The 13,086-nt window shown below is 41.4% G+C and overlaps 1 protein-coding gene across 1 annotated transcript in view; it reads left to right on the top strand.

Moving 5' to 3' along the window:
- asic4a (acid-sensing (proton-gated) ion channel family member 4a) overlaps window positions 1-13,086 on the top strand; it is a 253,901-nt gene that overhangs the window by 220,968 nt on the left and 19,847 nt on the right. The window contains exons 5-8 of the mRNA XM_034186256.1: window positions 4,021-4,074; window positions 7,082-7,235; window positions 9,962-10,053; window positions 10,182-10,261. Coding sequence (XP_034042147.1) covers window positions 4,021-4,074; window positions 7,082-7,235; window positions 9,962-10,053; window positions 10,182-10,261 — 380 coding nt within the window. The remainder of the gene's footprint in view (window positions 1-4,020; window positions 4,075-7,081; window positions 7,236-9,961; window positions 10,054-10,181; window positions 10,262-13,086) is intronic.

Here is a 13,086-nt window from a genome sequence, read left to right on the forward strand (position 1 = left end):
TGCTTGATGTGTGTTCCCCGGGGCGTGCACACTAACATCTGTATGATGTCTTGTAAATCTGTTCAGATGTGTTTTCTGGTTTCAGAAACAGTGGTTTTAAATTTAGAAGTGTTTATTTCTGACTGTCTTCAAAATATATGGGAAACATTTATTTGTACATATGCATATTTGTATATGTTTCAGAGCATTTTCCGCCATGTTGGTTTACTTTGTTTGAGCAAGCAGCCAGCTAAAGTCACGCTGCTTTTCTTTACTCTGATTGGTTGTCGGTGTGTGTCCTTCCCAGCATCCTCACGCAGCTCAGGGAAGCTCCAACATAATCTGAAGTCATTACCACATGTAGGTTACTGTGTCCAATCACTTGAAATTCTACCCTTCAGGGGTCAAAATGCTAAATTGTTTCCAGAAAGCAAGAATTTTGATCATATTGGCAAAATTATACTATGAACCACTTATTTAAAGGCTAAGGAAAAAAATTATAGTGGTGCCAGAGAAAATTAGTTTTATGACTTAAATCTTTAAAAAAAAAACAAATGCCGTAGAGCTTTAACTGGAACAAGCAGATTTGGAGAATGCATTAACTAATTCATTAATTAATTTTTTTTTTTTTCCCCCTCATTATTCGAGTGTCAACCTGTAGTGAACATGATGTGACTTACAGGGGGGTTCTCCAGGGTATCTCACCACCCTTAATTGAGACTTTTACTCAGCAAGATTTCCTTTGTACATGTTGTGGACTTTTTAAACTATCCTAGTCAGGACCCCATGAGGAAAGTTTGGAATTAGACAGCAAGGGCTGCCTGCAGCAGTCTTCCATGATGGCACACTGCAAGGTGGAATGATTTCAAGGCCTCCTGTCCAGGCTGGATTTTAAGAACAGGCTCACTATGCTGCACTCATCATCAGTGAATAAAATTTATTGCTGTATAGTTCATATGGGTGTGTCTCAGCAGGTCCCATTGTGTAACTGGCTCAATAACTGGCACCAGAGGAACAAATTGAAAACCTTTTTGCAGCTGCAGCGTGACTCTGATGTATTAGTGAAAGTATCAAGACTGTATTTTAATGAGCTGGCAGTAGTACCCGTATAGTATATTTATTTCTCATCCAGCACTCATCTGTAACTTCAGTGCCAGTGGTCACATTTGCTGTTTTGCTTTTGTTTTATTCAGACATTGTGTTTGTTTATGAGAACACAACACAAATAGATGTTGCAATCCACTGGTTGGCAGACTTCTGTATGCCATCCCCAAAATTCTTCAGTCTGCTTAAGGCGCTCTGCATCACACTGACTTATATACTGCTGTGCTGCTTGACAAAAATCACTGCTGGGAGGCACCTACGGTGCACAAGTCAAAAGTTTGGATGCACAATGTTTGTGTAAATTCATGCAAATACTTTGCTTTAATGACAAGAAAACTAGAGGGCATTCAGGGTGCATGCTGGTGCCAAGTACCAGCAGTCCTCCGTTAATCTGGGTTTAAATGTGCCCAAGTGCCAGCAGACCTGCTGTCAGACCAAAATTTAAATAATAACGTTCAAATAATAAAATGACAGTATGGAAATACTATTACATTACATAACGGTATTGTTAGTAATAATAATAATAAATTATGTTGTGTAATTTTATGTTGATTTTCAAAGTACAACTGCTTCAAAGTAATGAATGATACATTAAATTACTGAAAACGTGACCATGCGTTGGTGCTGCATTCATCACATCCATGGCCCCATGGAAACACCTTGTGTCCTGGGTGGCAGCCACCCATACAGACAACTGGTCCATCCTCACATCTCTAAAATAACCATCTATCTGCTTCAGCCCCTTGGACTTCTCCAGCCACTGGGGCCCTCAGCACTCATGGGCACATTAGCTGGAAGCAACAGAGGCCAATTGGTGACTTGCCTTTCATTTTCAATGAGAGTGGACATGTTGCGACAAGAGGCAACAGTTGCTCTGCCACCAGCTAGGCAGGGCCAAGATAGACCTGAAGACTATTTTTTGCAAATAATGAGTGACGCAACACAGCCTCTGCAAATCCCAACAAAATAATACAAGATGGCAGAAAACGCTCTGCAAAAGTGGTTTCTGCATAAGAAACAGCTGTTTCTCATATATTTCATAAACGTTATGGAGAAATAAACACTTCTAAAGCTAAACACGCTGTTTTTGTAACCAGATAACACCACTGAAGTCATTGACAAGACATCTTATGGAGATGTTAGTGTGTGTGCTGCGGGAATGCCCATTAAGTGGCAAAGCCATGTGCTTGTCGCAGCCAGTTGTAGCAAATGTGGCCGTAACATCAGGCACTGTGCGCTGGATCACACACAGAGAAACGCACCATATGAGCACAACGCTGAAGTTTACGCACCCTCACAATACCAGTGACACGCCTCGTTGAGTAACCGCTCGTTTGACACGCAGTCAATCCAGCGATAACCAAGGATCATCTGAAGAGACCTAATACCATAGAGATAATTAGAAGAATAAAATTAGAAATCCCCACCCCCCACCAAAAAAATACAAAGTACAAACCACATATATCACATTGATTTAAAAAATAATACATGAGATAGGAAATAAAGTATAAAAATAAATGCTATTATTTTAATCATATTGAACTTGATTGTAAGTTCAACAAACAAAGTTACAAGTTATGTCAACCAGTTTGAGTTATCTTATCATATACTGACCATCAAATTAAGTGAAGTCAACTCCCCAAAAATTATGCAGCTGGATGTATTAAATGGCTTGTATGACCTATTTATGAATGAATCTGTTTGTGCTAGTTTTTTCTTGCAGGACCACTAATCATTGACATGAAGAACACTCACTCACTCATCTTCAACTGCTTACTGCTGCGGGGTGTTGGAGCCTATCCCAGCAGTCATAGGGTATGAGGCGGGTTCACCCTGAACAGGACACCAGAGTCTGTCGCAGGGCCACATATAGCACGCACACCTACGGACAATTTAAAGTTTCCGACCCACCTAACCTGTATGTCTTTGAATGTGGGAGGAATCCGGAGCATCCGGAGGGAACCCACACAAACATAGGGAGAACATGCAAACTCCACACAGAAAGGCCACAGGTGGGAATTGATCCCACGACCTTCTTGCTGTGAGGCAACAGTGCTAACCACTAAGCCACTGTGCTGCCCGGCATGAAGAACAGTGCACTCCAGTTTCTGGAAAACCCCACCTTGTTCCCAAATTGGCCTTAAAAACTGAAAACTGTGAACCCTTTCTAAATCTGAAGAAGCTTCCTGGATTTCTGTTTCCACCTGATTGATCGTCATAGTTCAGCGCTGTCCATAACAAAGTGACACAGTTGTGTTAAAATGACAAAACTGTTGCAGTTATTTACCTCAGTACTGTTGTTCAAATCTAAAATTACCATTTAACTCAGCTCATCATTTAAAATTCAAACTACTGTGGAGTGAGGACAAAGGACGAGTGCTGAGACAACAAACTCACATCTTCTTCCTCTTAAAACAACAGCAATTTGTTGAATTAATCAACGTTAATTGAAAACCCTTTTCTTATTTCGGTGTTCAAATTGAGCCCGTCTCCACTCAGAACCGCATCATTTCCTTCGCTGTGTATTAATAAACATCTTCAGACAATCGGAAATGAGGTGTCCACAAAAACAATTTCATCTTCGTGCAACAAACGTACATTAATTGCGCCGCTGCGGTGACACTGATGAGTACCTGTCATTAACGTCCCAGACGGCGCCCTCGTCTGTGAGAAAGTGACTCATTGATTGGTTTTTAAAGACTTTCTAAACATGCCTCACGGGCGGAGTCAGCGTGCTCCATTTCTCAAAGCAATCAGGCGCAGACATCCACCATGGCCCAAGCCCAGTGAACGCACGTGGCCGCACTGCCGCCGCCTTCACCTGGCGATGAATGATAAGCTCCGGAGTGTTGTTCACAGCCACGGCTCACTGGTCATTTTGTTTCTGTTTGATCAGACTCATTTTGTCTTCTTCTTCTTCTTCTTCTTCTTCTGCAGGAACGGCAGATATCTGCCCTCCCAGTAAAATCAACTGTGTTGACAAAGCACTCGGTAAGAAACAATCTCCCTTCATTTCTTTTCTTATTACAATAGATTCCCGCCAAAGGGAAATGGAAACACAATCAGTAAATATGATCAGCGGGAGGGGCTTTTCTTTTCTTTGTCTTGTGTTTTGTAGTACAAATACGTAGAGGTCGACAGGCTGAAATGACTTTTCCTTCTCGTGATTTAGTCACTTTAGAGCGTAATGGCTCTTCTGGCTCCACAAACTCATCCTCCATTACTGCCTATCTGCATCCCCGACTTTCACCCTTGACTTTGACCTCCGTCTCATCTGTGTAGACATCAGCCTCCCTGAAGAACACTAATGGCACAAGCCGGGTTCTTTTTTTATTATTATTAATATTATTCTTTAAGTTTTGCAGACATACTCTATAAGGACAATTAGCATTTCTCAAACACATAAGCCAGAAATTTAATTATGTCTCTGTTCAGTGAATTCAAACCCTATTTAAAGTGCGGCTGAATGAAATCTTAGATTTATCTAGAAAGAATGGGTCATATTCGTGTGTGTCATCTTCATGATTCAAATTCGCCCCCGTGAAAGGTAGTGAGTTAAAATATGATTTATATATTTATATTGTTAAGGTGTTTTGTTCACTCATCAGACCAGGACTCCGCGCCACCCTGCATGCAGACATTCCCGCATACAAATAACCTAATTGTTAGAGTTATAAAATACATAAATCATCAGCTTTTAATTGCTTATTTCAGGGCTCCCTCTCTCTGTTTCTAGACAGAATAGAGTTGGGACCTGAAAAGAGATTAGAAAACGCTATTTATTGTGTGAATTGTATTTGGTTGTTTTTTTAAGCATAATTATTGTGTTTAATAGCTACAATTCATGCCTGCACATGCATGTAAGCCCAATCATTTTTAGATGTCTCCCTGTAGTAATTAATGTACTTAATCATTTATTACATAGCTAAAACACATGGCTGTAATTCATGCTCATTAAATATTAAATAATAGTTAGTCAATAATAATAAATAATAATAGTCATCTGGTGGCTCACCACGTCTGCTGTGGAACATGTGATGTGAGCTGATGTTAAATTTTGAATTTAGTCATTTAATTATTATATGCTTTTATAACCAATTATATTTTTATTTATTGGCACCGATTAATTTCACATTAAAATGCAAATTGCTGAATTGTTTTTGTGCGTGAGCCAGTGGATCTCAAACCTTTAGTGTCTCATTTGGGGCCCCTTCACACATAGTGCGATGTTTGGTCAAATACGGTGAAACAGTTCAAATTAGTGCACCCTGAAACATCACACCAACGGGCAGGGTGTAGGGTGCACGATGCCGGTGCGACAGTTCCTGCATGCGGGAACACGCTGCTGCTGGAAAAAAAAAATCTATAAAAAATAAAAAAAATACATGCTGGATGGTTTTGTGCATGCAGGAACACAGCAGCTGCACGATGTGGTTATACATAACGCAACTGCTGAAAATAAAAAAAATAAAAATTACATGCCACCCATAGGACTTGAACTTGCGCCTTCCAAAATCTCTGATTGCCAGTCAGAAACTTTGCCACTGAGCTACAATCACAGTCCTGTGATAGTTGCAGGAACCTGCCCGATATGAGGAAGGAGATGGATGTATTTAAAATGAAATAAACCCACACACCATATAAAAACACTGTATTTATCAAGCGGGCAATACAGATATGATCCATCTGTTCCTCTGTAGGTGACCCATGGTCACAGACACACAGTAATGAAGGGGCCGTTAAATAACCCTGGTTAAATAAAAAGAAACAAAACACCACAGGATTCAAACCCACATGCTCTGATTACCAGACGGAAACTTTACCACTGTGTTACAATCACTGTCTTGTAACAGGAGCATGAAATGGGTAAAATCAACAAGCAGATGAACATATTTTCTAAAAAAAAAAAAAAAGCGCTGCGATAACTGACCAAACAGGTTTGGTACGGCATATTTTTGCTGATACGTGACTGAAAGTGGCATATTTGTTACACTGTTGGCTTGTCCTGGTCATGTGGCGCACCGCTCACAGCCCTAAGGGCCCAACATGCGTGTCCTGTCAGACGTGACATTCAGATCACCTACTGCATGTCCACACAGACTGATGGCCCATTTCTCCCCCCATCACAAAAGCGATATATGTTTTTATGTATTTCCACACAAGCACACACAAAGGCGTTTTGGTCTGGAAGAATAATCTTACGAATCCAAGTGTTTATAGCATCACTAGTGAGGTAGTGTTTATTGTTCCCAATCTGGTCTTCTTTCAAAATTTGTTAAAATTCACACTTCTCCAGAACTCTTGTAAGAAACCACTCAAATCATCTCAGCCCAGTAGAATCTGGAGAAACAATGAGTACTGTTCAGTTTGTGGGTAGTGGATGTGGTGATACCCATCATGACAGACAGACAGCTTCCACAGAGATGGTCTTTTTCTGCCTCAGAGTCTCAAAACTCTTAGACGTCCTCATTCTGATTGTCCTTATTCAAACACACCACAAAAGCCAACAACGGGTGAACATTGTACTATCACAATCAGAATCAGAATCAGAGTATTCTCCAAGTAGCTACAGAATACAAGGAATTTGATTCTAATTTGAACTGTACTCTCCCTCTGTGTGAATGTGTATGAATATACACTAAACACTAAATAATTCACAGTAAAAATGTGCAAATAAAATAAAATGTGCAGTAAAAAAAATGTGTGCAAAGGAGAAACAGACTCTTGGGTACTATTTATATTCATGTTACCAAACAACATTTTTTGCTTTTTAACAGGTGACTACATGCCATCAACAAAATTGCCACAAGAATCAACACAACCCCTTAAAAACATAAATCACAGTTATCTTTAAAGTGTCCGAGTGAAGCCCAAACCCGACTGCTGTAATGCTATGAAGTGACCCAATACAAATGCCTTCAAAATTTTAGCCAAACCTTGTGACCAGAGGGTCACTGACAGACAAAAACATTAAACCAACATTTCCAATGTGTTCCAGCACAGCTCCAGAAAAACAGCGGGGACACCTGTCCATGCGAGATGCCCTGTAATCTCACCCGCTACGGTAAAGAGCTCTCCATGGTCAAAATCCCAAGCAAAGGCTCGGCTCGCTACCTGTCCAGGAAATATGACAAGTCTGAGGACTACATCAGGTATGGTCAGGCTCATGCAGCGAGGCTTCACACTCTTATGAGCCCAATAAAACGGACCGTAAACAGTGACCTCAGGTTGTGATCACTGTGAGACAAACATTCACTTGAAAGGTTTTCACAAATGCATCTTTTGTTTCTCAATTATGGAAGTTTGAACTGAATTAACATGACCTTTGACAGATTGACAGATACACCATCACTCACACACACACACACACACACACACACACACACACACACACACACACACACACACACACACACACACACACACACACACACACACACACACACACACACACACTTGTGATAGGTGGGTTGGTTAGGACACAAATGCAAGGCTCACACAAACAGCTCTGGTTGAAAAACTTTAGTGGTGTGGTAAGCAAGGGTCGGTACACGGGAAGGCAGTCCAAAAAACAGCAGCAGTAATGTAATCATCAGGCTTAAGCGGGGTCGGAACAAAAGGGCAGGAGGTCGAGAACACGATGAGGCAGGCAGGACTATGGAATACAAAACCGAGAGCTGGAAAGAAGGCATAGGGCGCAACAATCTGGCGAAGAGACAAAGCAAAATGAGTAGTATATATACACCCAAGTAATGAGCTGCAAATTGAGAGCAAGTGAGCGTGGAAAGCACCAGAAGGACGGCATGACCAGGGAGAGAGAGAAATGCCCACCACCAAGAGAGACAGAAAGACCCAAGCAGGAAAAAGTCCAACAAGAAAATAAACGGGATGGCAACCAACAGACAAAAACAGATCAAAGCAAAGAAATAAAAGCAGATCAAACACACCCCCTGACAACTTGTAGAACATTTTGGCCCTGACAGTTTTGAAACTTTTGGATGATTTTCAGTCCTGTGGATAGTCACGGTCTGTGGAGGATTAATCATCATATCTACAGCTGTCACCACCCAGACAAATGCCAACTTTTGAACATGAAATATCAGAGCCACTCTAATGGGAAGGTCAGTTCTTTATCCATCAGTACAAATGAAGTGGAAACAAGCTTTGCTTGCATTTAGAAACTAGAGCACCAAACCTCCACCAACACGAGTTTCCAATTCCACAAATTTTTACCTTGGAAAAAACTTTTCAAGGTTAAAGTCCTGTTAGAAGTGGCTTTTCATCAGCTAAATCAGATGTGATTAAATTCCAGGAGGATGTATTTAGTTCATACATCAAAATTTTTTGTTTGTTTGTTTTTTTGTTTGTTTTGGTTTTTTTTGTGGTGTTAGGATGTTTTTTGTTTTTACTTTTTTGGTTTCTGAATTATTTTTCAGATCATTTTCACAGAACATTGGTTATCTCTGCTATGCTCAATTTGTCATTGCTTTTTGGCACTTGGTTTCCAACAGATAACTGGAAGACAGACAAACAGGCATACAATTGGATCCTCCATCCAATTTTGGTGGTGTAAGTAAATCCATAACAGAAAAGTGAGAGTCATTGAGATATAATGTAAAATATACATTAAATGGTGTTTTAATGTTAAATTTAAATGGCCACAAAATGTGCAATCTGGATCAGATCCGGATCAAACTTTGTTAGTTGATAAAGGACACCATCCTACAGATTTCTGTCACATATGAATCACATATCACATCTTTTTTGACAAAGTTATGAATTTTTGAAAATTTGTTCAGTATTCAAAGATTGGGATTTTTCAAATTTGCCAAGATTTTTTTCTGACTTTGGCCCTTTACCTTGAAAATTGCATCACTTCTTGCCAATCAGGATATGAATCCACATAAAAATAAATTTAAAAAAATCTCATAACGATATATGAAATTTTGTGGGTTACAGGCTGTTCACAAACAGACAGACAAGCAAAGAAACGGGGTAAAAACATAACCTCAGCCCAACTTCATTGGTGAAGGTAAAAATTAATTGAACAGAATTGTCAAACCCCAGCAAAGAAGAAGAACAACAAGTTTCTTTTGTTACATTATATCCTATTTTAAAATTATACTATGGAGCATTTGTAAAAAGTTAAAGTAAGCTCTTCGCCTGCTCCCGTGTTTTGCACTCGGGGTTGCCAGAGTAAACCTGTGGTGGATCTGCATGTTGATTTGGCAAAAATTTTACACTGGATGCCCTTCCTGACATTGCATGGAGAAATATGTCAGGTGGGGTTCGAACCTGGAATTTTCTGCACTGAATCCAGATGCACTAACCACTTGCACCCACCCCTGTGTCAATGACCCCACCTCTGCATCAACTATGGAGCATTTGTAATATTTTTAAATACAATTTTACCCTGACGTTGACACACAATGTGCTTGATCATGCGTGCGTGCGTGCGTGTCATACCTCTCACTGCAGTCAGCTCTGTCTGTCTGATGGAAGCAGTCTTTCCTATCTCTTAGTGTTAACACAGTTCAGTAAAGCTAAAAAAAATTTAAAATAAAACATCCCATTGCAGTGCATTGTGGGATGTGATTGTCGCCGGAGGCATGTATCCTTTACGGCAGCAACAAAATCTACGTGACACTGGGGGCAGCAGTCCCCTTCTGTCGCTAAATTCAACACTTCACTGAGTCTAGCATCTCTGTGAGATCGAGAAGAATTTATTTTGTTGGTGGAAATGAACACAAATCTGTTGTCAGACTGAGAGGAAATCTGCAGAGAACATTGAATTTCACATCTTTGATCACTAATCTCAGGATTTAGAAACACAGCAGGTACACTTGGGGATTTTGTTCTTGTATTCACTCTTTAACAGAGACAACTTCCTGGTCTTGGACATCTTCTTTGAAGCTCTGAACTATGAAACAATTGAGCAGAAGAAAGCCTACGATGTGGCAGGTTTATTAGGTGAGTTTTCCAAGTGTTAACAGATTTGTGGAGGCTGTGACCTTGTTGTTGTGGTTGTACTTTTTAATTAAGAGGAGCTGCTTTAGTGTTGTCCTCATGGTACTTCTGGAAACTCTCATTCTGTTCAGGTGACATCGGTGGGCAGATGGGTTTATTCATCGGAGCCAGCATCCTGACCGTGTTAGAAATACTGGATTATATGTACGAGGTGTGTTCTCTACAGTCTGCTCTGGCTCAGTGAGCCGCAAAATGGGCCGTTAACTGCTGGGTTTTCTCAAAAAGGCCGCTGTGATTTCATTATGTCTCTTAAATTGTCCTCAGTTTTGAAAACATTGATTTTACATACTACCAAAGATCATTAATATGCCAGAGTTCTGTTGTTCACAACTTTAAGTTCTGCTTCTCAAAAGAATTTGCTGCCCATACTGAAAAACCTTCCACGTCGTAAAACCCGCGGACAGGAAACAGGAAATGTTCAAATGTCAAACACTTCCTGGATTGACAGACGAGATCCCATGGAATCTCGCAGGAACTCAGTGGCAAGCTCACACTCAAACAGGAAGTGCTGAATTCTCAGTCACAGTGAAACAGGAAATGTCCGATGTTGAACACTTCCTGGCATGGGTGGAGTTAGAGCAGAGGCCGGGGTTTCACTGGACTCTCCTGAAATCTGATTGGACACAGATGATTGACATGTCATGGTTGAAAGAGCTGCATTTTCAAATCAGTGAGTCAATTTGACTGCTAGGTTCCTCCTGTCCAGTAGCTGGTGCTGTGTGCCACAAAAAGTTCTAATCCACCGTAGAAGAAGAAGAAAAATGTTTGCTCCAGATTTGCACTGAACACGTCGTTTGAACTGTGGACTTCTAATCACACCAAACTTATATTGGTGAGTAAACGACCATATTTTATCCCAGAAATGAGGTCCAGGTTGTTAAAAGCAGCATTTCTCCTTTAATTCGGGTGGCTTATATACACATGTTTAAGCTAACAACTGGTTCATGCTCTGTTGGCTTAGTGCAGCAGATAACTGAAACAATCCTTCAAATGGTGATACAAACATCAAATTCAGCACAAATACAGCTGGAGCAAAATTAATGGAGCAACTTTAACTTTTGACCCCTGTACAAACTGAAACTGACCTTGGTATTTCACACATTTGAATTTGTTTATTCCATTTCAAATACATTTTTTTTTTCTAAAATTATATTCCTTAACTCAAGCTGATAGCAAATCTTTACAACTTGATATAAATTAATTAAAAATATAAAGTCCAGCTTCCTGATGAAGTGGTGTAGAGGAGGATTTTATTAAAAAGAAGACCTGAAACTTCAGCTACAATTTGACAGAAAGTGCATTTGAGATGAAAGCCTCGATTTGATGTTTTGGTGAAAGAAACTTTTGTATTTCTTAATAACTGATGTAAATAAAGTCCAAGACATATTCAGTGACTCGGAAATGTTTATGTTTCCATCCCTTGACTTGTCTAAAGAATTATTATTATTATTATTATTTAGAGGTTTTATCAGGTTTTAGAGATTTGCTTTCAGTTTGAGTTTGAGGAAGATAATTTTAGACATTTTTATTCTTTATTTATTTATTTGTTTTGTATTTAAAAAGGCATAAACAAATTAAAATGTGTGAAATTCCAAGTGTCCCAATACTTTTGGAGGGCACAGTATCCTAACCTTATGATGAGTGCAAAATGAGTGTGATATTATTACTGTTTGAAGAATGTTTAATTTTCACTGTTGCTGCACTTTGTGTCAAATCATAGTCATATTGTATATCATACTGATATTGTTGTGAAAGTGTAGTAACACGGACCAACAACAGGGGGCGCAAATGAACGGACAATGGAGGAAGTCAAATAACAACACTTTACTGTTGTGAATGAGCACAACAAACACGGCAGGTCACAATAGTATGCAATGAAGTCAATTTACAGAACGTGTCATGTGGGCAGGCTCGAAGATAAGAGACGTCTGTCCAAAGCAGAACCGGAACCACACGATTTCCTCTGCCACCGAACCCCGGGAATACCGGAGCCGCCAAGTCCCGAACTCCCAGGTGGCCACTGCCTCCGCTTGTCGGATCTGGTACTGCTGGCGAGGAACAAAAACAGTTAGATGTAGGTGTGTTTATACCCAGCAACACGTATGGTGGGAAATCCACCTCCACCTCTCGTCGAAAAGTCTGCTGTCAAAAAACACAAAGCAACAATATTCTTCTGTCGAAAAGACAACTTGATTGGCTGAGCTCGTTACCTCCTAAGCATAGCGATATCTCGGCAAAGAAGTGGAGATGTCGTCCTGCTGATATACGATTGAAGATCAGATGATTGGTGACAGCTGTCACAGGTAGTAAGTGACAGCTGTCACCCCGGCTGCTCCTGTGAGGCGGCGGCGCCCTCTTGTGCCTGGAGCCCGCACTCCAGGCAGGGTGCCCTCTGGTGGTTGTGGGCCAGCAGTACCTCCTCTTCAGCGGCCCACACAACAGGACCCCCCCCCCCTCAACGGGCGCCTCCTGGCGCCCGACCAGGCTTGTCCGGGTGGCGGCGGTAGAAATCGGCCAGGAGGGCCGGGTCTAGGATGAAGCTCCTCTTCACCCAGGAGCGTTCTTCGGGGCCGTACCCCTCCCAGTCCACCAAATACTGGAAGCCCCGGCCCATCCTACGGACATCCAAGAGCCGGCGCACAGACCAAGCCGGCCCACCATCGATGACCCGGGCAGGAGGCGGTGCCGGACCCGGAGCACAGAGGGGTGAGGTGTGATGCGGTTTTATCCGGGACACATGGAAAACAGGATGGATCCGCAGTGAGGCCGGAAGCTGAAGCCGCACTGCGGCTGGACTGATGACCTTGAGTATCTTGAAGGGACCGATGTAACGGTCCTGCAGTTTTGGGGAGTCCACTTTGAGGGGAATGTCTTTTGTCGACAACCACACCTCCTGCCCTGGCCGATATGCAGGGGCCGGGGTCCGCCGGCGGTGTGCATGGGCTTTTGCCCTCGTCCGGGCCTTCAGCAAAGCAG

This window comes from Thalassophryne amazonica, chromosome 14, assembly GCF_902500255.1.
Source record: "Thalassophryne amazonica chromosome 14, fThaAma1.1, whole genome shotgun sequence".
Taxonomy (NCBI): Eukaryota; Metazoa; Chordata; class Actinopteri; order Batrachoidiformes; family Batrachoididae; genus Thalassophryne; species Thalassophryne amazonica.